This window comes from Cydia strobilella, chromosome 3 (genome assembly GCF_947568885.1).
Source record: "Cydia strobilella chromosome 3, ilCydStro3.1, whole genome shotgun sequence".
In the NCBI taxonomy this organism is placed as follows: Eukaryota; Metazoa; Arthropoda; class Insecta; order Lepidoptera; family Tortricidae; genus Cydia; species Cydia strobilella.
Genome location: NC_086043.1, coordinates 22,340,714 through 22,361,838, shown reverse-complemented (window position 1 = coordinate 22,361,838; position 21,125 = coordinate 22,340,714). Strand labels below are relative to the sequence as shown.

General features: G+C 38.3%; 1 protein-coding gene across 1 annotated transcript in view; it reads left to right on the top strand.

The window, feature by feature from the left end:
* Nucleotides 1-353: 353 nt before the first annotated feature.
* The window catches only part of LOC134756120 (cysteine-rich protein 2-binding protein), a 29,034-nt gene continuing 8,262 nt past the window's right edge, over nucleotides 354-21,125 (top strand). The window contains exons 1-12 of the mRNA XM_063692932.1: nucleotides 354-654; nucleotides 1,675-1,812; nucleotides 8,615-8,763; nucleotides 9,279-9,371; nucleotides 9,881-10,001; nucleotides 11,665-11,749; nucleotides 12,517-12,663; nucleotides 13,317-13,409; nucleotides 13,866-14,047; nucleotides 15,460-15,547; nucleotides 17,247-17,437; nucleotides 18,601-18,719. Of these exons, the coding sequence (XP_063549002.1) occupies nucleotides 443-654; nucleotides 1,675-1,812; nucleotides 8,615-8,763; nucleotides 9,279-9,371; nucleotides 9,881-10,001; nucleotides 11,665-11,749; nucleotides 12,517-12,663; nucleotides 13,317-13,409; nucleotides 13,866-14,047; nucleotides 15,460-15,547; nucleotides 17,247-17,437; nucleotides 18,601-18,719 (1,618 nt within the window). The 5' untranslated portion in view covers nucleotides 354-442. The remainder of the gene's footprint in view (nucleotides 655-1,674; nucleotides 1,813-8,614; nucleotides 8,764-9,278; nucleotides 9,372-9,880; nucleotides 10,002-11,664; nucleotides 11,750-12,516; nucleotides 12,664-13,316; nucleotides 13,410-13,865; nucleotides 14,048-15,459; nucleotides 15,548-17,246; nucleotides 17,438-18,600; nucleotides 18,720-21,125) is intronic.

The window sequence follows — 21,125 nt, the reverse complement described above, 5'->3', positions numbered from 1 at the left end:
GTATTGAGAGGTTTACAAACGACAAAAATTGTACGGTTGTACAAGACAGTGTACGGTGATTTGTTAGCTCTTGTAAATCGATAGCTAGACTTTACAAGAAGCACGTGGACTACCGGCCGTTGACTCCAAGATGGTGGTTAAACGCGTTTCAAAATTAATTCTCCATTCACTGCACACTACCACATTAGTTTACTGTATAATAAGCTATCGATATTACACTTTAAACAATATTAATAAGCAAAAAACAAAGTAATTAATCACGATGCTAACTATCAAGATGGCGCTCGAACCGGAAGTCCCCATATCGAAACGCAAGTCGCAAATTTCAATGACATTGACAGTGACAGCGCAGTTTTGAGGTTATGTTATTGAAAACCAAACGATATCGTCGTCTTACATCGTAAAACAACAAATCAAACTATATTTAAATGTTTTATGCACAATGACGACAATTTGCAAGTATTGTAACGACCCAGAGAACAAGCAATACCGGCCCGGTCTGATCTGTGATACGTGTATATGTTTCGTACATTTGACTTGTTTGCGGCGGCAGGGTACACCGGGAGACTTAGCTTGCGATGTTTTCTTCGATTTTACTTGTGAGGAATGCTCTCCGAATAATAAGGAATTGTTTACAAGGAACAGATTTCCATGGTAAGGATATTTACAACTTTTTCTGATCCAACTGGTCGACATAAACCGTTTTTAACTGCGTGCCGCTCTACCTACAGACACTACAGAGCACCACATTTCACGTCTTAAATAATATTATTGATGCAACAGACACAAAACCAAGTCACATGGAAATTGGAAGTGATGATCTAAATAAAATATGAAACTTCCGTGACTCATACCCGGATTTAGGGGAGGGCAACCGGTGTAACTGCCCGGGCCTCCACAAAAGAGTGGCCTCCCACCAGTGCCGGCCCGAGTCCTTGATCAGGGTAGAGCGAAATGGGGATTTGGCGCCCTTCGTTAAAGCTTTTTACCCTTTTTTTCTCATTTGCCATTTTGGTGTCCCCCTTGCCATCCGGCGCCTTAAGCGGCCGCTCCACTCGCTCTACCTTAGATCCGGCCCTGCCCCCCACAATAGAGAGTTCGGAAAAATAATTTAGGGCCAGGGGGCCTCCACTCCTTTGTTGCCCCAGGGCCTCCACACTAGACTCACAGACATATTAAACTATATTATAACATTTATAAAAAGTTTCTCAGATATATAGAGCTATGTTTCGATCTGTTACACGGATCCTCTACATATGTGTTCCGTTATAAATGTATTTTAATGATGATATACCACAAAATCATCTTCCTTGTGTTGTCCCGGCATTTTGCCACGGCTCATGGGAGCCTGGGGTCCGCTTGGCAACTAATCTTAAGAATTGGCATAGGAACTACTTTTTACTGCCATAGGATATAACACAAAATCTAAACATAAAACTAATTAAAAACTAAACTTAAATATAAACTAAATATGTATTAAAATAACTAACTTTAATTGATGAGTTATTTTAATGAATTGTGATTAAACTGACATACTTACTTATGAATATTACACCTATGACATGTAGAATTTGTAATTTTATGAAAAAGGAATATAAATAAATAAAAAATATAAAAAAAAACGTAAAATTTTCATTGTATGAGCACTTAGGTTTTTAATTTTTTTTTCTTCAGGGTCAATGTGATTCTGCTGACGCTGCACCATCTCACCACTAATGCATATGGCATTAGTAACCATGGATTCTTTCACTACAAAACACACATCTGTTCCTTCATTGATCGCAACTGGGGCATACTGTTTGATCCACAATTGTAAGTAAAACTAATTATTTAGGCCCAATAAGTAAAAAAAACCGGCCAAGTGCGAGTCGGACTCGCCCACCGAGATTTCTTTAATAATATAATAATAATATAAGCCTTTTATTCAGACATATTTTGTTTTTACAAATTTTACATTTTAAAGTTTATATTGTACATATCTTATCTAAACATAGTTTTACATATAGTTTATCGTTTCAGACAACTAGACCTGTACCAATAACTTCTGAGGTTATAAGAATATTAATGTTGCTTATTTTTTATATATAGTTTCCAGACCATATACTAAACCTAAAAATAATATTTTGTGTCATCCTAGGTATTTGCTTAGGTAGAAATTTAGGTATTTCTTTTTTCAATCAGCATTCTGTAAAAAAAATATTAGAGACGAAATTCTTTGTTTCCCTGTAAAGGCAAAGTGGCTTCCGACGTACACACGCATTTTGTGTCATTTTCATCCACGGGTATAATGGCATTTAATAAATACCTAATATTGATCCTAAAACGCCTAAAAAAATATTAGAGTCGGTAAGTGAAGTGTTGTACTTTACAGAACATTGTTATATGTTATTCAAACAAATCTGTGTCAAATTCATCCACCGCTTTTATTTAAAAAAAAATTTTTTCTAATTAACACCCTGTATCTGCCACAAAAAAAAATTCATATTATTAAGTTTACGTCTACAATATTATAATACCACATTGAGACATCATTCATAATTTGGGTCATTTTGATCCACGGTTTTTTTACTATCTGGCAAAATAAAACTCAATTGAGCAAGAAGGGCGTGCGCGGGGAAGGGTACCTACGCGGGTGGGGTGCTTATTATACTTGCCGCAATATCAGCTGGCGACTGAGATCTTAATACTATCTCCTTTACCCTTGTTAAGACCAACCAAGAGATGCCATTATGAGCTGTCTCGCCACTTAGTTTTGCGATACAGTGTATTTATTTCATTCGGAGGCATAATTACATTGTCTTATCAATCTTACCGTAGTAGGTATATAAATATAAAATTAAAAATAAACTGTAGGCTGCACTCCTCATACTGACCAACATTTGTGACGTTCCTAATCAAAAGGTACCACTTTCTCTGACAGGTTATTTGTATAAAGATATAATCAAATTTCGTCTTTATGGTAAACGACAAAGTGGTACCTACCTTTTGATTGAGAATGTCACATCAGCGACTTAAAAATTACTTTTTCATTTCTCATGCTCTGAAAGAGGGTCATTGTTGTTCTAAAAGGTGCGCAGAAAATGATACGTGTCTGCACTAGAGCATTTTACGTTCGAAGTACGACTTTTTTAATTTTTTTACGATACGCAATTGAAATTTGAGTTTAAATGGATTTGTAATAAATTTTTCATTTTGATATTTGACTCTCCATTCCATAAATAACGATACTTTTGTCTGAATTGTTAATTGAAAGTACCCTCAAGAAATACTATAAAAATGTATACTTAGTCATGTTTTAAAAAAAATACATGCATTTTACTTTCCTCGTATTCGAAATGAAAAGTAGAGTGTTTAACTCGGGTGAAAGGCATCATTTCTGCCTCGGACTATTGGCGCTCTCACTGCATTCGAGCGCCAAAATACCTCGGCAGAAATGAGTGCCTTTCATCCCTTGGTTAACAATCTACTATTGTTTCGATTTTTAGTAGACTTTTTAAGTTTATTTTAAGACGCAATTTATTGTGATTTTTGTTATGTTTAAGCGTGGCAAGCAACATTAATGTTCATTAAATACAATATTTTTTCATACTATACTGAACTGTCACCCTGTACATGAGAATGAACAGCGCCCTCTTGACAATGATCATATATTACTGGTCAGGCTTTAATATGTGTCATAATTTAGTAAAGTCCCCTTTGTGGATTCTAAGTTTCCGAGTTACAGCAGTTTATTGAAAGCGTTTTTTTTTTTAAATATAAATTAAGGGTTGAATAAAGAGGAAAGAAAATTTGATTATTTTTGCGCTACGACGCACGGTTTAGGAGATACAGCCCTATAAAGTTTTTTTTATTGTTTTTTATTTTTTTCTTTTTTACATTGTGTTTTTTGTATATTACTTTAGGGTTTCATAAAGGGGAACGAAAATTTAATTATTTTTGCGCTACGACGCATGGTTTAGGAGATCAAGCCCTATAAAAAAAAATCTCTTTTTTTTTGCGTTTTTTTTGTATAAATTAATGGTTACATAAAGGGGACCGAAAAGTTGATTATTTTTGCGCTACGACGCACGGTTTAGGAGATACAGCCCTATATAGATTTTTTCTTTTCCTTTTTTACGTTTTTAAATCTTAATTAAGGGCTTCTTAAGGGGAACGAAAATTTGATTATTTTTCGCTACCATGCACGGTTTAGGAGATACATCCCTAAAGTTTTTTTTGTTGTTTTTTTTTTCTTTTTTTTGTCATTGCGTTTTTTGTTATTACTTTGGGGTTTCATAAAAGGGAACGAAAATTTTATTATTTTTGCGCTACGACGCACGGTTTAGGAGATACAGCCCTAAACTGATTTTTTTCTCTTTTTCTTTTTTGCGTTTTTAAATCTTAATTAGGGCTTCTTAAAGGGGAATGGATATTGATTATTTTTGCGCTACGATGGACGGTTTAGGAGATACAGCCCTATAATTTTTTTTGTTATTATTTTTTTCTTTCTTTTTCTTGTGTTTTTGTATATTATTTTCAGGCTTCATAGAGGGGAACGAAAATTTTATTATTTTTGCTCTACGACGCATGGTTTAGGAGATCAAGCCCTATAAAAAAAAAACTCTTTTTTTTGCGTTTTTTTGTATAAATTAATGGTGACATAAAGGGGAACGAACATTTTATTGCTTTTGCGGTACCACGCACGGTTTAGGAGATACAGCTCTATAAAGTTTTTTTCCTGGTTTTTTTTTGTTTTTTTTTTAAAGTATTAATTACGGGTTTCTTAAAGGGGTTTTTTAAATTATTTTTGCGCTACGACGCATGGTTTAAGAGATACAGCCCTATAATGATTTTTTTTATTTTGCGTTTTTTTTAAATATAAATTATGGGTTGCATAAAGGGGAACGAAAATTTTATTATTTTTGCGCTACGACGCATGGTTTAGGAGATACAGCCCTATAAAGATTTCTTTATTGTTTTTTTTCTTTTTTTCTTTTTTACATTGTGTTTTTTGTATATTACTTTGGGGTTTCATAAAGGGAAACGAAAATTTTATTATTTTTGCGCTACGACGCATGGTTTAGGAGATACAGCCCTATAAAGATTTTTTTTTAAATTTTGCGTTTTTTTAAATATAAATTATGGGTTGCATAAAGGGGAACGAAAATGTTATTGTTTTTGCGGTACCACGCACGGTTTAGGAGATACAGCTCTATAAAGTTTTTTTTCCTGGTTTTTTTTTAAAGTATTAATTACGGGTTTCTTAAAGGGGTTTTTTAAATTATTTTTGCGCTACGATGGATGGTTTAAGAGATACAGCCCTATAATGATTTTTTTTTAAAATTTTGCGTTTTTTTAAAATATAAAATTATGGGTTGCATAAAGGGGAACGAAAATTTTATTATTTTTGCGCTACGACGCATGGTTTAGGAGATACAGCCCTATAAAGATTTTTTTTTTAAATTTTGCGTTTTTTTTAAATATAAATTATGGGTTGCATAAAGGGGAACGAAAATTTTATTGTTTTTGCGGTACCACGCACGGTTTAGGAGATACAGCTCTATAAAGTTTTTTTTCCTGGTTTTTTTTTTTAAGTATTAATTACGGGTTTCTTAAAGGGGTTTTTTTTAATTATTTTTGCGCTACGACGCATGGTTTAAGAGATACAGCCCTATAATGATATTTTTTTAAAATTTTGCGTTTTTTTTTAAATATAAATTATGGGTTGCATAAAGGGGAACGAAAATTTTATTATTTTTGCGACACCACGCACGGTTTAGGAGATATTATATCTATATATATAGCTATAATAGCTCTATAAAGTTTTTTTCCTGGTTTTTTTTAAGTTTTAATTAAGGGTTTCTTAAGGGGAACGAAAATTTGATTATTTTTGTGCTACGATGCACGGTTTAGGAGATGCAGCCCTATAAAGATTTTTTTGTTGTTTTTTTTTTCATTGTGTTTTTTGTATATTACTTTGGGGTTCCGTATAGGGGAACGAAAATTTTGTTATTTTTGCGCTACCACGCACGGTTTAGGAGATATAGCTCTATAAAGTTTTTTTTTTGTTTTTTTTTTATTGCGTTTTTTTTTAAATATAAATTAATGGTTACATAAACGGGACCGAAACGTTTATTTTTGCGCTACGACGCACGGTTTAGGAGATACAGCCCTATAAAGATTTTTTCCCCTTTTTTTTCTTTTTTGCGTTTTTAAATCTTAATTAGGGGCTTCTTAAAGGGGAGCGAAAATTTGATTATTTTTGCGCTACGATGCACGGTATAGGAGATACAGCTAATACAGCCCTATAAAGATCTTGTTTCTTTTTTTTTTCATTGTATTTTTCATGTATTACTTTTGGGTTACATAAAGGGGAACGAAAATTTTATTATTTTTGCGCTACGACGCATGGTTTAGGAGATACAGTCCTATATATTTTTTTACAATGCATGTGCTCGAAAAGTGCGTTTCCTACGGAGCCATATCGTGCGGAAAGTACTGCTTTTCCGCACTAATAATTAAACTTATTTGCCATGATATGTTTTTTTATTTACTCGCACAATGCATAGTAAAACATTGTATGATACACGTGCGTAAAGATGATTTCTGCACTTGTTGCATAAATAGCAAATTTTTTTATCAAAGAATGAAAGAAAGTCACGGTATTAATAACCAAATTTTACTTTAGTGGTACCTTTTCCCTATCACTGTCACAAATGTATGTGGCGTTCACGTAAACGCGATATTTTTAAGATTTCCCTGCGCAATGTTGCCAGCTCGCTCGCAAATCAAACATGTACTTACAGTTCTTTTGCATAATGGTGACATTGTACAATATCTATGAGTTTTAAATAGGTAAAAGATAATTCGACGCATTCTTTGCTTGCTTGTTGCTTGTTGTTGTGTTGTTTGCGTAACTTCTTTGAATAAGTTGCGTTAATTTGGCGCACAGGCGAAGTAAACATGCGTTGCGTACGGCAAGGTCACGCCGCGGCCCCACCCTGCACGGCCTCCGTTGCCCATTCAGACCGCCCGCTAGCTTCGTTTGAACGCAAATAATACTTTTGTAATATTTGTTTATGCAGTGGATGCAAGTGACACAAATTCATACATCTTATTTATCCCGCATTTCAAATTAATAAGATGTAAACTCTAATATCTTTAATATTCTTTTGTAACGGTGACAGCCTGTTACGACAAAATCATCAAATATCTTACGAAGCTATGCCTTAATAAGACACAAAATCATTTAATGGACCTATTTAAACGATTAAATTCGACCTAAGTAATTTTTTTTAACTCTAATTTTTTTTTGTGTCATTTAGAATATTATGACATAGTATCAGATTGCAGTGGACGTAATTGACACAAACTATGTTTTCACACTAAAAACACTATCCTAAATGCAACACAGTTACATGTTTTCTCTCGAATATTTTTTTCTCCAAAATAATTCAAAATTAAAAATAATTACCACAAAATAACAAATTACTAGAAAAGCAAATTATATATATGACACAAAACAAAATGTAAGATTTACGTCTTAACAAAGTATTCATAAGCGAAAACAGAATTGACTTTAATATTTTTATAACCTAGGGGTCAAAATATAGCCAGCGGTACAGGTCTAAACATCGGTTTGGTCTGTGTGCCGTTTGGCAAAGGCCTCTTCCATCCCTTTCCAATTTTCTCTATCTCTCGCCAGTCTGGTCCAGTGTCTCCCTGCGAATTTTACGATTTTGTCCTCCCACCTCATTTTTGGTGGTCCTTGTTTCCTTTTTCTATCTTTTAGGAACCACCATATAATTCTCTTACTCCATTTCTCTTTGCCCCTGATCGTATGACCTGACCACCTCCATTTGAGTGTTTTAACTTTGATGGTTACGTCTTCCACACGTGTTTTAGATCTAATAACCTTGTTTCTGAATCTATCTTTCAATTTAACACCAATCATGCTTCTTTCCATGGACCTTTGACATACTTGTAGTTTTTTTAAGTTGCTCTTTGTTAGAGATTTCTTTAGTACTTGTTGTTATAGCGGCAACAGAAACACATCATCTGTGAAAATTTCAACTGTCTAGCTATCACGGTCCATGAGATACAGCCTGGTGACAGAGAGACGGACAGCGGAGTCTTAGTAATAAGGTCCCGTTTTTACCCTTCGGTACGGAACCCTAAAAAAACGTCAAATTAAAAAAAACTTATATTTCTATGATAGAGATGAAACTCTTCAATCTCTCCATATTTCACTGTTTGTGCTTGTCCATATTTGCTTTATAATAATAATAATAGCAGAATAATAAGTATACTAGACTTATATTGACCGGGATATAGAACGTGATTACCTTTTGTATTGTTTTCGAGCTCCCGATATTTCAACGCAGTTCTTCACGGAACAAGATGCATGTCATGCATGTAACTGCGTCGAAATATCTGGAGCTCAAAAACAATACAAAAGGTAATCACAGTTTAAATCCCGGTCAATATAAGTCTAGTGAAACTAACCGTGAATCATTCAAAACTGTTATAATAAGTATAATTTTGGACTTAATGTATTAAATGTTTAACTTTTCCTACAATTTTTCTCTTTGGGATAACATTTTTCCATTCTTTTCACTTATTTTAATGTTTTCAGCAAACAGAAAAAGAACTGGGTAGGCACTATAGCTGGCTGCCTCTCAGTGTACAGCAACATAATCTTCCGATCCGGCTCAACTATTTTGGGAGAAACAGGATGGTGGCAGCTACAGCATGCATTCTCACCAGCAGTCGCTTCACATATTAGTAAGATTCAAATTCAGTTACGGTTAGTTAGTTATTTAGGGGTAGTTAGTTATAGCACTTAGCAGGACGACCGGTCTGGCCTAGTAGGTAGTGACCCTGCCTGTGAAGCCGATGGTCCTGGGTTCGAATCCCGGTAAGGGCATTTATTTGGGTGATGAGCACAGATATTTGTTCCTGAGTCTTGGGTGTTTTCTATGTATTTATGTATTTGTATATTATATATATCGTTGTCTAAGTACCCACAACACAAGCCTTCTTGAGCTTACTGTGGGACTTAGTCAATCTGTGTAAGAATGTCCTATAATATTTATTTATTTATTTATTTATTTATTTATAGTATTTTTCACAAATCGACAACCATTGTGCCATTGTGGACGCACACCGGTGCCATTGTACGTAAACTTCGTTACCGATCCGATAAACCGTTGCGATCACTATTTATAAATTGATTTCCGTGCGATTCAGTAAATCAGCAATAAACTAAATTATGCTGTAGTAATTTTTTTTATTTTCAGTCCAGGAAATAGCAAGAGACAAGCCAAAGGGCCGACCCCGTGGACAGGTGACGCTCGACATTATGATGTTTTCTGAGAAGGTCATCGAAATGGGTAACAAACTTTATATCTGTCCATAGACATATATATCGTAAAGACCGGCCTTACGAGCACTACGAATGGGGCCGATACATTGGAGTCAAAGTCGCATTTAGGTACACCAGCTCGCTGAGTCGTGTGGCGAATTGCGCAGTGGAAAGACGTCGGTGTTCGGTCGAAATTGTATATACGTTACAAGTTACAACAAGGTACAGTTGACGAAAACGGTTACAGGTGTAGAAGTGGTGGTAATAGTATGGAGGCTGATGCGAGAGTGATTAAGCTAATTTTGAATGGTAAAAAGGTAGTCTAAATTTAGGTGCCTCTAATTGACCGCGATACAGGTTATATGGAGCGCTCCTATTGGTGCATTTAAATAAGCCTCCGCATAGTAAGCGAGCCCGACGGCTGCGTTTAGCTACTGCATTATACAAATAAAAGGTTGCGTTCGCAACATGTAACATATGCTACTCGTATGACTCGACTAGGACTTTGTAACTTTAAAAAATATATTTTTTGTTTAGGCTACAAAGAATACCTAAAAACCGAGGAGCCTCAGTTGATCATCGAGAGGCCGGCCAAGCAACGCAAGCTGGATCTCGACTATGGGACCAGTTTCTACGACCAACTTGAAGCAGACTCCAGGTTAGATCTCATTCCGATTACAATATCTTGTTCAGATTCGACCTTAGGTTTTCGCGGGCTTGGTTTCCGCAACCCGACGTCATATATTGCGCCTATTTTGCGTGATGGGTTGCCGGCATTACTCTTGCCAACCCAACTCTTCCAGGAAGCCTAGCAGACCCTTAATGTTGCCGACGACTTCTGGGAGAGACCCCGGCGAACCGAGGTATTGTGCCCGGTATTCTGCCACCCCTGGACATTCGAGGATGACGTGGGCGGCTGTCTCTTCTGCCTCCATGCATGCCCTGCAAAGGGGGCTATCTGTAACACGCATGGTTAGTAAGTGCTTCTTTATTGGGGCGTAGCCAATCATGGCACCAGTTAGTAGCCGGAGCTGTGGCCTTACAGGGTTATTACCTCGCAAACGTTCGTATTTGTCATGCCACTTCACTCAACCTCAGTGCTTTTCGTACCGAGACTGACTGAAATAGCGAGACACGTTCGCACGTTCCGTGAAAATACGATGGAAAATAATTACGCACTACATCTGTACAGTCAAGGGCATAAATATATATACATTCCCAAAGTCTCAAAAATATGTGTACGCTCTTACACCTTAGACAATAAAGTCGTGTTCAGATATTTTTGAGCCATTTGTCTGTATCGATATTTTTGCGTTCGACTGTACTTAGAGTATAGTCGCGCTCTTGTGTGGAGCATTTTGCTGCTCGTTGAAACTACTATAGGTACAAATTAAATAAACAACTCAAAACTATTCGAAAAAGTAACGTTCATTATAGTTTAACACTTGGTAGTGCAAAAAATACTTACTCACATTGTAAAATGTACCGTGTTTAAGTAGGTAATCACAGTTTGGGGTCATCCATTAATTACATCACACGTTGAGGGGTGGGAGGGGGTCAAGAAAATGTGACATGTTGTGACAAGGGGGAGGGGAGAGTAACAAACTTTGTGTCACTTAAAATTATTTTATTCGCTGTACAGTTAAATAACATGTTTTCGGAACGATAATCGTTTTTATTCGTTTAATTTATCTTTCCTAATCGGTTTTGGGTTATAAAATTACGAGTACGTAGTAATATTTCTTTTTTCCAAATATTTTGATCAAATATTAGTAATAATAATACTTAATTCGATTTGCCGATTTCATTGAAAAAATGTTACGTCACACCAGGGGGGAGGGGTTTGTCAAATGTGACCAAGTGTGACAAGGAGGGGGAGGGGTCAAAAAACCACGGACGTAATTAATGGATGAACCCTTTTTCGCCACGGGCGGCAAAAATGCTCAAGGGTAAAAACGGGACCCTATTACTAAGACTGCTGTCCATCTGTCCGTCCGTCCGTCCGTCTGTCTTTCTGTCTGTCACCAGGCTGTATCTCATGAACCGTGATAGCTAGACAGCTGAAATTTTCACAGATGATGTATTTCTGTTGCCGCTATAACAACAAATACTAAAAACAGAATAATATAAATATTTAAATGGGGCTCCCATACAACAAACGTGATTTTTTTGCTGTTTTTTTCCCTAATGGTACGGAACCCTTCGTGTGCGAGTCCGACTCGCACGCCGGTTTTTGATGTATAGCGTGTCCGCCCTGTGGCGCAAGCTTTCTAGGGTTACCATGTAAGTGGAATAAAAGCGTGTATTTTATTTGTTTGCAGCAGACAGTCGGTAGTAGAGGAGACCGCCGAAGGATCGTGCTCTGACGACGCGCGGTTCGACTTCGTACCGCGCTACGTACTACCGGTATAAATGACTAACATAAGTTAAAACTATTAAGAGTCCCCGGCAAGCTCGGCCGAATTTCACCTTCCCATACAAACGGAGTTTCGTTCTCATTTTAAAACTACGGGTTAGATTGTAATGAAACTTTACATACAATGAAATGAGGTATATCTATGCCTGTACTTAGATTACATAGCTTCAGTTTATAAAACAAACGGAATAGAGCAGAAACAAGTTTTGTCAAAACTTAAATTCGCTGTAATTTTATAAATTAATTACAGACATAGATATACCTTATCCTATTGTAAGTACAAAGTTTCAGGCAATCTAGCTAGTCGTTTCAAAATGAGAGCGTAACTACGTTTGTATGGAGAACAGAGCTTACCGGGGACTCTTAAATTTAAAAAAAATTATAAACCATTGAGTTTGTGCGCGAGCTACGGCGCGTGCCATTGTCAGACTCTGTTGCACACAATGGCCGACCGCTCGCAAAAAAGGAACAATGGCTTTTGTTTAACAGATTACCGTCTTAGGCGTAAAAATCATTTGAGGAGATTTGTACAAACTAACAAAAGAGTTTTGGTAGTGATTCTTTGACATATTTCAAATTCAGCTACCATTTTCTATGGATGGACAAACAATGTGCGAAATTTTCTCTCAAAATGTTCTATGGGGAACGTAATTTTCTATTTAGGTATTTTTGTGAAGTTTTCCTAAATTTTCTGTGAACTTTTTGTAACTTTCGGAAACTTAAATGAGAAAAATCAAATCAAAAATTTTCCTATAAGTATTTCCAGAGCGACTCGTCAAGCGTGCACTCCCCGCCCGTGCACCAGACGATCTACTACGATTCGGACTCTCGCAGCGTCTCACCACACATACCCGAGCCGCAACCCGAGCCACCCGAGCCAGAAGAAAAACCCGAGAAGAAGAGGGTAGGCTTATAATAGTTCTTTAGACACTCTACTACGATTTGGGCTCTCGCAGCGTCTCACCACTCAGACCCGGGCCGCAACCCGAGCCTGAGGAAAAACGCGAGAAGAATAGGGTAAGCTTTTATAATAGTTCTTTAGACGCTCTACTACGATTCGGGCTCTCGCAGCGTCTCCCCACACAAACCCGAGCCGCAACCCGAACCTGAAGAAAAATCCGAGAAAAAGAAGGTAGGTTTAAAATAGTACACCAGACACTACTACGATTCGGACTCTCGCAGCGTCTCCCCACAGACCCGAGCCACCCGAGCCTGAATAAAAACCCGAAAAGAAGGTAGGCTTATAGTTCTTTAGACGCTCTACTACGATTCGGACTCTCGCAGCGTTCCGTAACGAAGAAGATACACACAAAATAATCCGCCAGACGATCTAGCTACTTTGACTCGGACTTCCGTAGCGTGGGACACTAGCCATCTCGAGCCTGAACACAAACCCGAGAAGAAGATAGGATACTTCAATTGAACGCAATTTAGAGAAAAGCGTCTACTCCCCAAAAAATTTACAATAAAATTGGAAGAAAAGTCATTCACCACATTGCATTGTTTGTGGTGTATTTACGTTGAGCTTGATTGTAAATAGCTTTTTATATGTTTAAGGTTGAGGAGAAGCGAGAACTGACGAGAGAGTCGATGTTTTCCAAAGAGCCGAACAGCTTGGAGTTACCGTGGGTCGAACAAGAAAAATATGAGGTAAGTTCACATATTTGAAAAGAAAGAAAGTTGGATACTGCGGCTTAATAAATAAATAAATAAAACCGGCCAAGTGCGAGTCGGACTCGCGCACGAAGATTTCCGTGCCATTACGCAAAAAACGGCAAAAAATCACGTTTGTTGTATGGGAGGGTATTTGTTGTTATAGCGGCAACAGATATACATCATCTGTGAAAATTTCAACTGTCTAGCTTCAGCCTGGTGACAGACAGACGGACAGTGGAGTCTTAGTAATAGTGTCCCGTTTTCACCCTTTGCGTACGGAACCCTAAAAACGTCATTCAAATTGGAGATTGCAATATTTTCGAGTGAAAATTCAGAGCACATTCAGAGAACAACATTGACAGCAACCTTTGAAGTTGAAGTTTGACCTGACCGCTGCCCGCAGAACGCATCCAGTGTGGCAAAACCTTCAAGGTTTTTCTCTAATTTCAGGTACAAAAAGACCTAGTCGAGTTAACACAATACGAAGAGGTCCAACTGCTAAAACAAGTGGAGCATCTGATCCCCAAAGTGAAGGAACCTAGAAAAAGGGCCCATCTCCACAGACTAAGGGCCAAATTGGCGCTGCGCCGCCTTAAAAGGCATAAGAGGCTGCCTATCTTTGATATGGACAAGTAAGTAAAAGTAAAGCTGTATTTTTATATCTTTATATACACGATAACTAAAAAATAAGTGCATTCCCGTTGCCAGGGAGGTTTTGGGATTATACTGAGCAACTTTTACTATGGGACCAACCACGAAATCGCGAAAAAAAATTTGGCTGTTTCATACATTTCGGCTGGTACATTTTCTATGGGAGGGTAATTTTTTTTTTCACCTCAGCAGCTCGAACAAGCCTACTTTCGTCACTCCCTGGAGTGAGGAAAGTGCGACTTTCCTCACTCCAGGGAGTCAAACAATGTAGTTTTTTTATTTAGTGAAGGCCATGAACTTCATACTTTTATTACATTTTTTTATGGTACGGTACGGTACGGTACGGTACGTTTCGGTCCGGTCCGGTCCGGTGCGGTGCGGTGCGGTCCGGTCCGGTGCGGTACGGTCCGGTCCGGTCCCGTCCCGTCCCGTCCCGTATCGTATCGTATCGTACATATTATAATACTTTATTTTTCTGTTTATTCTGTGTAATTCGAAATACATTTTAACCTTTAATATGTTCTCACTACTGAGGTGAAAAATTATGTGTGCAACACGAGAGCAAAGTTATTTTACATCTCGTGTTTTTGAGTCCCTCGCTACGCTCAAGATTCTACCTTAGAATCTTTCGCTTTCTCGGGACTCAAAATAAACACTCGCAAGAAAAACCAACTTTCCTCTCTTGTTGCACAAATAACTATTTCGCGATTTCGTCGTTGGTACCCATAGTAAAAGTTGCTCAGTATAATCCCAAAACCTCCCCGGCAACAGGAATGCATTTATTTTTTCACTATATAAACTTTCAGCTCATTTGATATATTTAAACAAGATTTAAAGTCAAATAGAAGCGTCAAATTTCCTTCCGCGAACGTTCCATGTCGTTGAATATGCTCTTCATAAAAGAAGCTGAACTGGGTTGGTGTGGCGCCTCAGACGGGCTGTATGCTTGTTTGCCACTGACGTAGGTAATATAAAAAAGCTAGATATCGATTCGGCTCGAGTTTACAATTATATTGTACGATATGTTAATATGGTTTGTCAAAGGACTGTCTCATTTTTTTGTCTTACACTAGTACTGGCACCCAAAAGAAAAGGAAGTGAGAGAGGGGAATATCTCATTTACTGACAGTTTGGTTTGACCAACTATACCTTTGCACGTGTTACCGTAAAACGTATAACTATATATAACGATAAAATAACTTAATTTACAGTGGTGAAGGGTAGAATAAGTTTTCTGCCAACAAACAGTTTGGCAGATAAGTAGCAATAATTACTGTACCTCTTTTTTACAATTACAATTTAAATTTTAACCAAGCCCTTAAAATTCGTCCTTATAGACTGCGAAGTACTTTTGGTACCTTTTTCCTGCTAAATATAGTCATTGTTGTTACAGGGCTGTCAAAGTGCTGTCAGGTCAAGTACCTGAAGAGGTTCAAGCCGTCACCAGCGTCGAACGAGTGCTCGACAGGTTCCAGAGATCGGTACGTACAGACATACAACGGAATCGCGAGTTCATGTCACGACCTAGGCCATAAATGTTTCAATTTTATTATTTAAGGCGGTTCCCTGAGCCAGAAGGCGAAATATCTCCTTATATGATCATGTTTTTCTAAGAGGCGTTGATATTCGTAGACGTGGAAAAAATATATGTAGTTCTTGACTATATTATCTTTAACAACATAGCTTCCGATACACAAATTATGACACTTCGCTCGATACAATTAATTCCCAAAGTAACCTCTAACTCGGACTTTTAATCCAACTTTACTCGGTTATTTATTATGTGATACTATAAACAAAAAAGAAGAAAAAACAATCATAACTTAAATAGCAATTTCATAGCTTTCGAATTTCGATATTGTAAGGTAACGTTTTTAAAATAAATAAAAATCGACAAAATTCGATCAATATTTACACTTGGCGCGCATGATCTATCCCGTTCTTTCTTGCGAAATGTGACAGTGACAGCGGCCAACCGATGGAACGGCCTTAAGTAAGTATTTATTTATTTAATCTTTATTGCACAATACATGAAGGTACAAATGGCGGACTTAACGCCTTAAGGCATTCTCTACCAGTCAACCAATGGGTTAAACCAAAGATTGTGTAGGTGCAGTGTCTTTTTAAGTAACTATTCCACCATCCATCCATTCCAATTTCACCTTTACCTTTATTCTAAAACATGAACTAAAGCACCAGGAGATTAATAGAGAAACGTAGACAGCAGTTATTTTTAGACACAATTTCTATTATAATATATATATAATAGAAATTAAAACACAATGTTTATTATGAAATAAAACTATGAAAACGGATTATATCGCGTATATTGAATTTATAATACATCCCGACGTTTCGAACTCTTTACAGCGTTCGTGGTCAAAAAAATGGTGGAAAAATTACAAAATGCAAAAATATTTATTTTTGCATTTTGTAATTTTTCCTCAGTCACCCGTTGACCACGAACGCTGTAAAGAGTTCGAAACGTCGGGATGTATTATAAATTCAATATACGCGATATAATCCGTTTTCATAGTTTTATTTCATGAGTAACTATCGCGGTAACCGAAGACAATACAATGTTTATTGTTGATACTGAATAAATATATGAAATATAAAACCCATATAAAACTATAAAGAGTAAGTCATTTGATTGCGACGTCACATGCTAGTGTTTCATATAAATTCTATAGTGGCAAAATCGTTTTGACAGTTCGAAAAAAGAAAATGATTTGACTAGTAGTCAAATACCCTATTATTCAATTTTACCTTTATTTCAAAACATTGTAAACATAATTTTTTTAATGGAAATTAATTTATTCATAAAAAAACCGGCCAAGCGCGAGTTGGACTCGCGCACCGAGGGTTCCGTACTTTGTAGTATTTGTTGTTATAGCGGCAACAGAAATACATCATCTGTGAAAATTTCAACTGTCTAGCTATCGCGGTTTATGAGATACAGTCTGGTGACAGACGGACAGTGGAGTCTTAATAATAGGGTCCCGTTTTTACCCTTTGGGTACGGAACCCTAAAAAAACAAAGAAAAAAAAAGGAGTACAGATAAAAAAATTGGCCCAGATCGCCGTCAACGGGCAAGGTGCCCAGAAGGCTGGCCGTATTTCCTCGCTGTATGGCGATACTAATACGCTAATATTTTTTAAAGTGACTTTTTATTGCAGTACCTCCACGACAACCTATGCGGTACCATCCTGGACACAACGTACGCAGTCACCGTCCTCTCCCACATCGAGCCTTCTCCGTTTCGCTCCGACTACACAAACGCTTTGCTCAAACCTTTCATAAGGAGAGATACAGAAAGTCAGCCTCTGTGGCTAAAAGTTACTGATGAACTGCTAAAGAAAGCCAATAGGTAAGTAAATAAATGTTATGGGGACAATCGCACACAAAAAAAATAGTTCATAACTAAAACAACTGTGATGACACTATTGCAATTGGCATTATACATTACGCGCACTGTGTATAGTTGAACTGACCATTCATATCGGCGCGTCAATCTATTGAATTTATGCGGAATTGAAACCATTACGCGCGCTTCGGCGCGGGTCGTTCGGCTCGCGTGATACATGAAGTAATGGTTGATTTTTCCGTGTGATACGTAATGGCATATTACGCGTTCGAGAGATATCTCATTTGTGATATTACGAGTATTACTTACACATGTCTAGTAAATAAGTGTTATGGGCACAATCGCACACAAAAAATTTAGTTCATAACTTAGTCATCGCATTGTAATCAATCCAAATGGGTCAGTAGGGAGAAGTCAGAAACTATAAGAGATAGCGACATCTGTTGTTAGGAACCATGGCTTCGATTTTAGATTTAATAATAATGGCATTGTTTTTTTTTTAAGCGCTGGTACCCTAGCGGTAAGGGCGTGCGACTTGCAATCTGGAGGTCGCGGGTTCGTATTCGTACCAATGAGTTTTTAGAAACTTATGTACCAAATATCTTTGATATTTACCAGTCGCTTTTCGGTAAGGAAAACATCGTGAGGAAACCGGACTAATCCTAATTACACCATGGTATAGTATCTCTGGAGAGGAGTAATGTAATGCTGATAATAATGCCATCTCTGGGTTATGCTGGACATCTATTCCTCAGCCACCACCCCTGCTGAGCCCTAGTAATAAGGCCTAGTTTCCCCTCTGGGTTGAAAGGTCAGATGGCACTTGGCAGTCGCTTTCGTAAAAACAATCTTTTTTGCAATAATTACGTGTCTATCTATCTATAAAATGAAAACAGTTCTAAAAAAATGTCAACATCCCTATTATGCACTACATCTGTACGACGTCAGTAAATAGGAACAAAAAAAAACTATACTCATCCTTTTCTTTTGGGTGCTAGTACTAGTGTAAGACAAAGATAGTATGATTCTCTCTGTATATGTTTGAAATGAGACAGTCCTTTGACAAACTAGGCTACATTTGTAATATACTTTGAAAGAAGGTAGTTTAAGTATTTTGTGAAAACCGTAGTCAGGTTAAAGTTTTTAAAACGTTTTGCTTGTTTTAGGAAAGTCCCAGATTACAAACTGCCGCCGCACGCGTCGATAGACTATTCATACGTGCGTCCACACCACATAGCAGCGGTGAACAATCTTTGCGCGCAGTTCTTCTGGCCCGGCATAGACTGTAAGTGACATAGTCCATATAAAGTCATACATTACAAACTGACGCTTGCGTCCATAGATAATTCATACGTGCGTCCACACCACATAGCAGCGGTCAACAATATTTGCGCGCAGTTCTTCTGGCCCGGCATAGACTGTAAGTGATATAGTCCATATAAAGTCATACATTACAAACTGACGCTTGCGTCCATAGATAATTCATACGTGCGTCCACACCACATAGCAGCGGTCAACAATCTGTGCGCCCAGTTCTTCTGGCCCGGCATATACTGTGAGTGACATAGTCCATATAAAGTCATACATTACAAACTGACGCTTGCGTCCATAGATTATTCATACGTGCGTCCACACCACATAGCAGCGGTGAACAATCTTTGCGCGCAGTTCTTCTGGCCCGGCATAGACTGTGAGTGACATAGTCCATATAAAGTCATACATTACAAACTGACGCTTGCGTCCATAGATTATTCATACGTGCGTCCACACCACATAGCAGCGGTCAACAATCTTTGCGCGCAGTTCTTCTGGCCCGGCATAGACTGTGAGTGACATAGTCCATATAAAGTCATACATTACAAACTGACGCTTGCGTCCATAGATTATTCATACGTGCGTCCACACCACATAGCAGCGGTCAACAATCTTTGCGCGCAGTTCTTCTGGCCCGGCATAGACTGTGAGTGACATAGTCCATATAAAGTCATACATTACAAACTGACGCTTGCGTCCATAGATTATTCATACGTGCGTCCACACCACATAGCAGCGGTCAACAATCTTTGCGCGCAGTTCTTCTGGCCCGGCATAGACTGTAACTGACATAGTCCATATAAAGTCATACATTACAAACTGACGCTTGCGTCCATAGATTATTCATACGTGCGTCCACACCACATAGCAGCGGTCAACAATCTTTGCGCGCAGTTCTTCTGGCCCGGCATAGACTGTAAGTGACATAGTCCATATAAAGTCATACATTACAAACTGACGCTTGCGTCCATAGATAATTCATACGTGCGTCCACACCACATAGCAGCGGTCAACAATCTGTGCGCCCAGTTCTTCTGGCCCGGCATAGACTGTAAGTGACATAGTCCATATAAAGTCATACATTACAAACTGACGCTTGCGTCCATAGATAATTCATACGTGCGTCCACACCACATAGCAGCGGTCAACAATCTTTGCGCGCAGTTCTTCTGGCCCGGCATAGACTGTGAGTGACATAGTCCATATAAAGTCATACATTACAAACTGACGCTTGCGTCCATAGATAATTCATACGTGCGTCCACACCACATAGCAGCGGTGAACAATATTTGCGCGCAGTTCTTCTGGCCCGGCATAGACTGTAAGTGACATAGTCCATATAAAGTCATACATTACAAACTGACGCTTGCGTCCATAGATAATTCATACGTGCGTCCACACCACATAGCAGCGGTCAACAATATTTGCGCGCAGTTCTTCTGGCCCGGCATAGACTGTAAGTGACATAGTCCATATAAAGTCATACATTACAAACTGACGCTTGCGTCCATAGATAATTCATACGTGCGTCCACACCACATAGCAGCGGTCAACAATCTTTGCGCGCAGTTCTTCTGGCCCGGCATAGACTGTGAGTGACATAGTCCATATAAAGTCATACATTACAAACTGACGCTTGCGTCCATAGACTATTCATACGTGCGTCCACACCACATAGCAGCGGTGAACAATCTTTGCGCGCAGTTCTTCTGGCCCGGCATAGACTGTGAGTGACATAGTCCATATAAAGTCATACATTACAAACTGACGCTTGCGTCCATAGATTATTCATACGTGCGTCCACACCACATAGCAGCGGTCAACAATCTGTGCGCCCAGTTCTTCTGGCCCGGCATAGACTGTGAGTGACATAGTCCATATAAAGTCATACATTACAAACTGACGCTTGCGTCCATAGACTATTCATACGTGCGTCCACACCACATAGCAGCGGTGAACAATCTTTGCGCGCAGTTCTTCTGGCCCGGCATAGACTGTAAGTGACATAGTCCATATAAAGTCATACATTACAAACTGACGCTTGCGTCCATAGATTATTCATACGTGCGTCCACACCACATAGCAGCGGTCAACAATCTTTGCGCGCAGTTCTTCTGGCCCGGCATAGACTGTAAGTGACATAGTCCATATAAAGTCATACATTACAAACTGACGCTTGCGTCCATAGATAATTCATACGTGCGTCCACACCACATAGCAGCGGTCAACAATCTGTGCGCCCAGTTCTTCTGGCCCGGCATAGACTGTAAGTGACATAGTCCATATAAAGGCATACATTACAAACTGACGCTTGCGTCCATAGATAATTCATACGTGCGTCCACACCACATAGCAGCGGTCAACAATATTTGCGCGC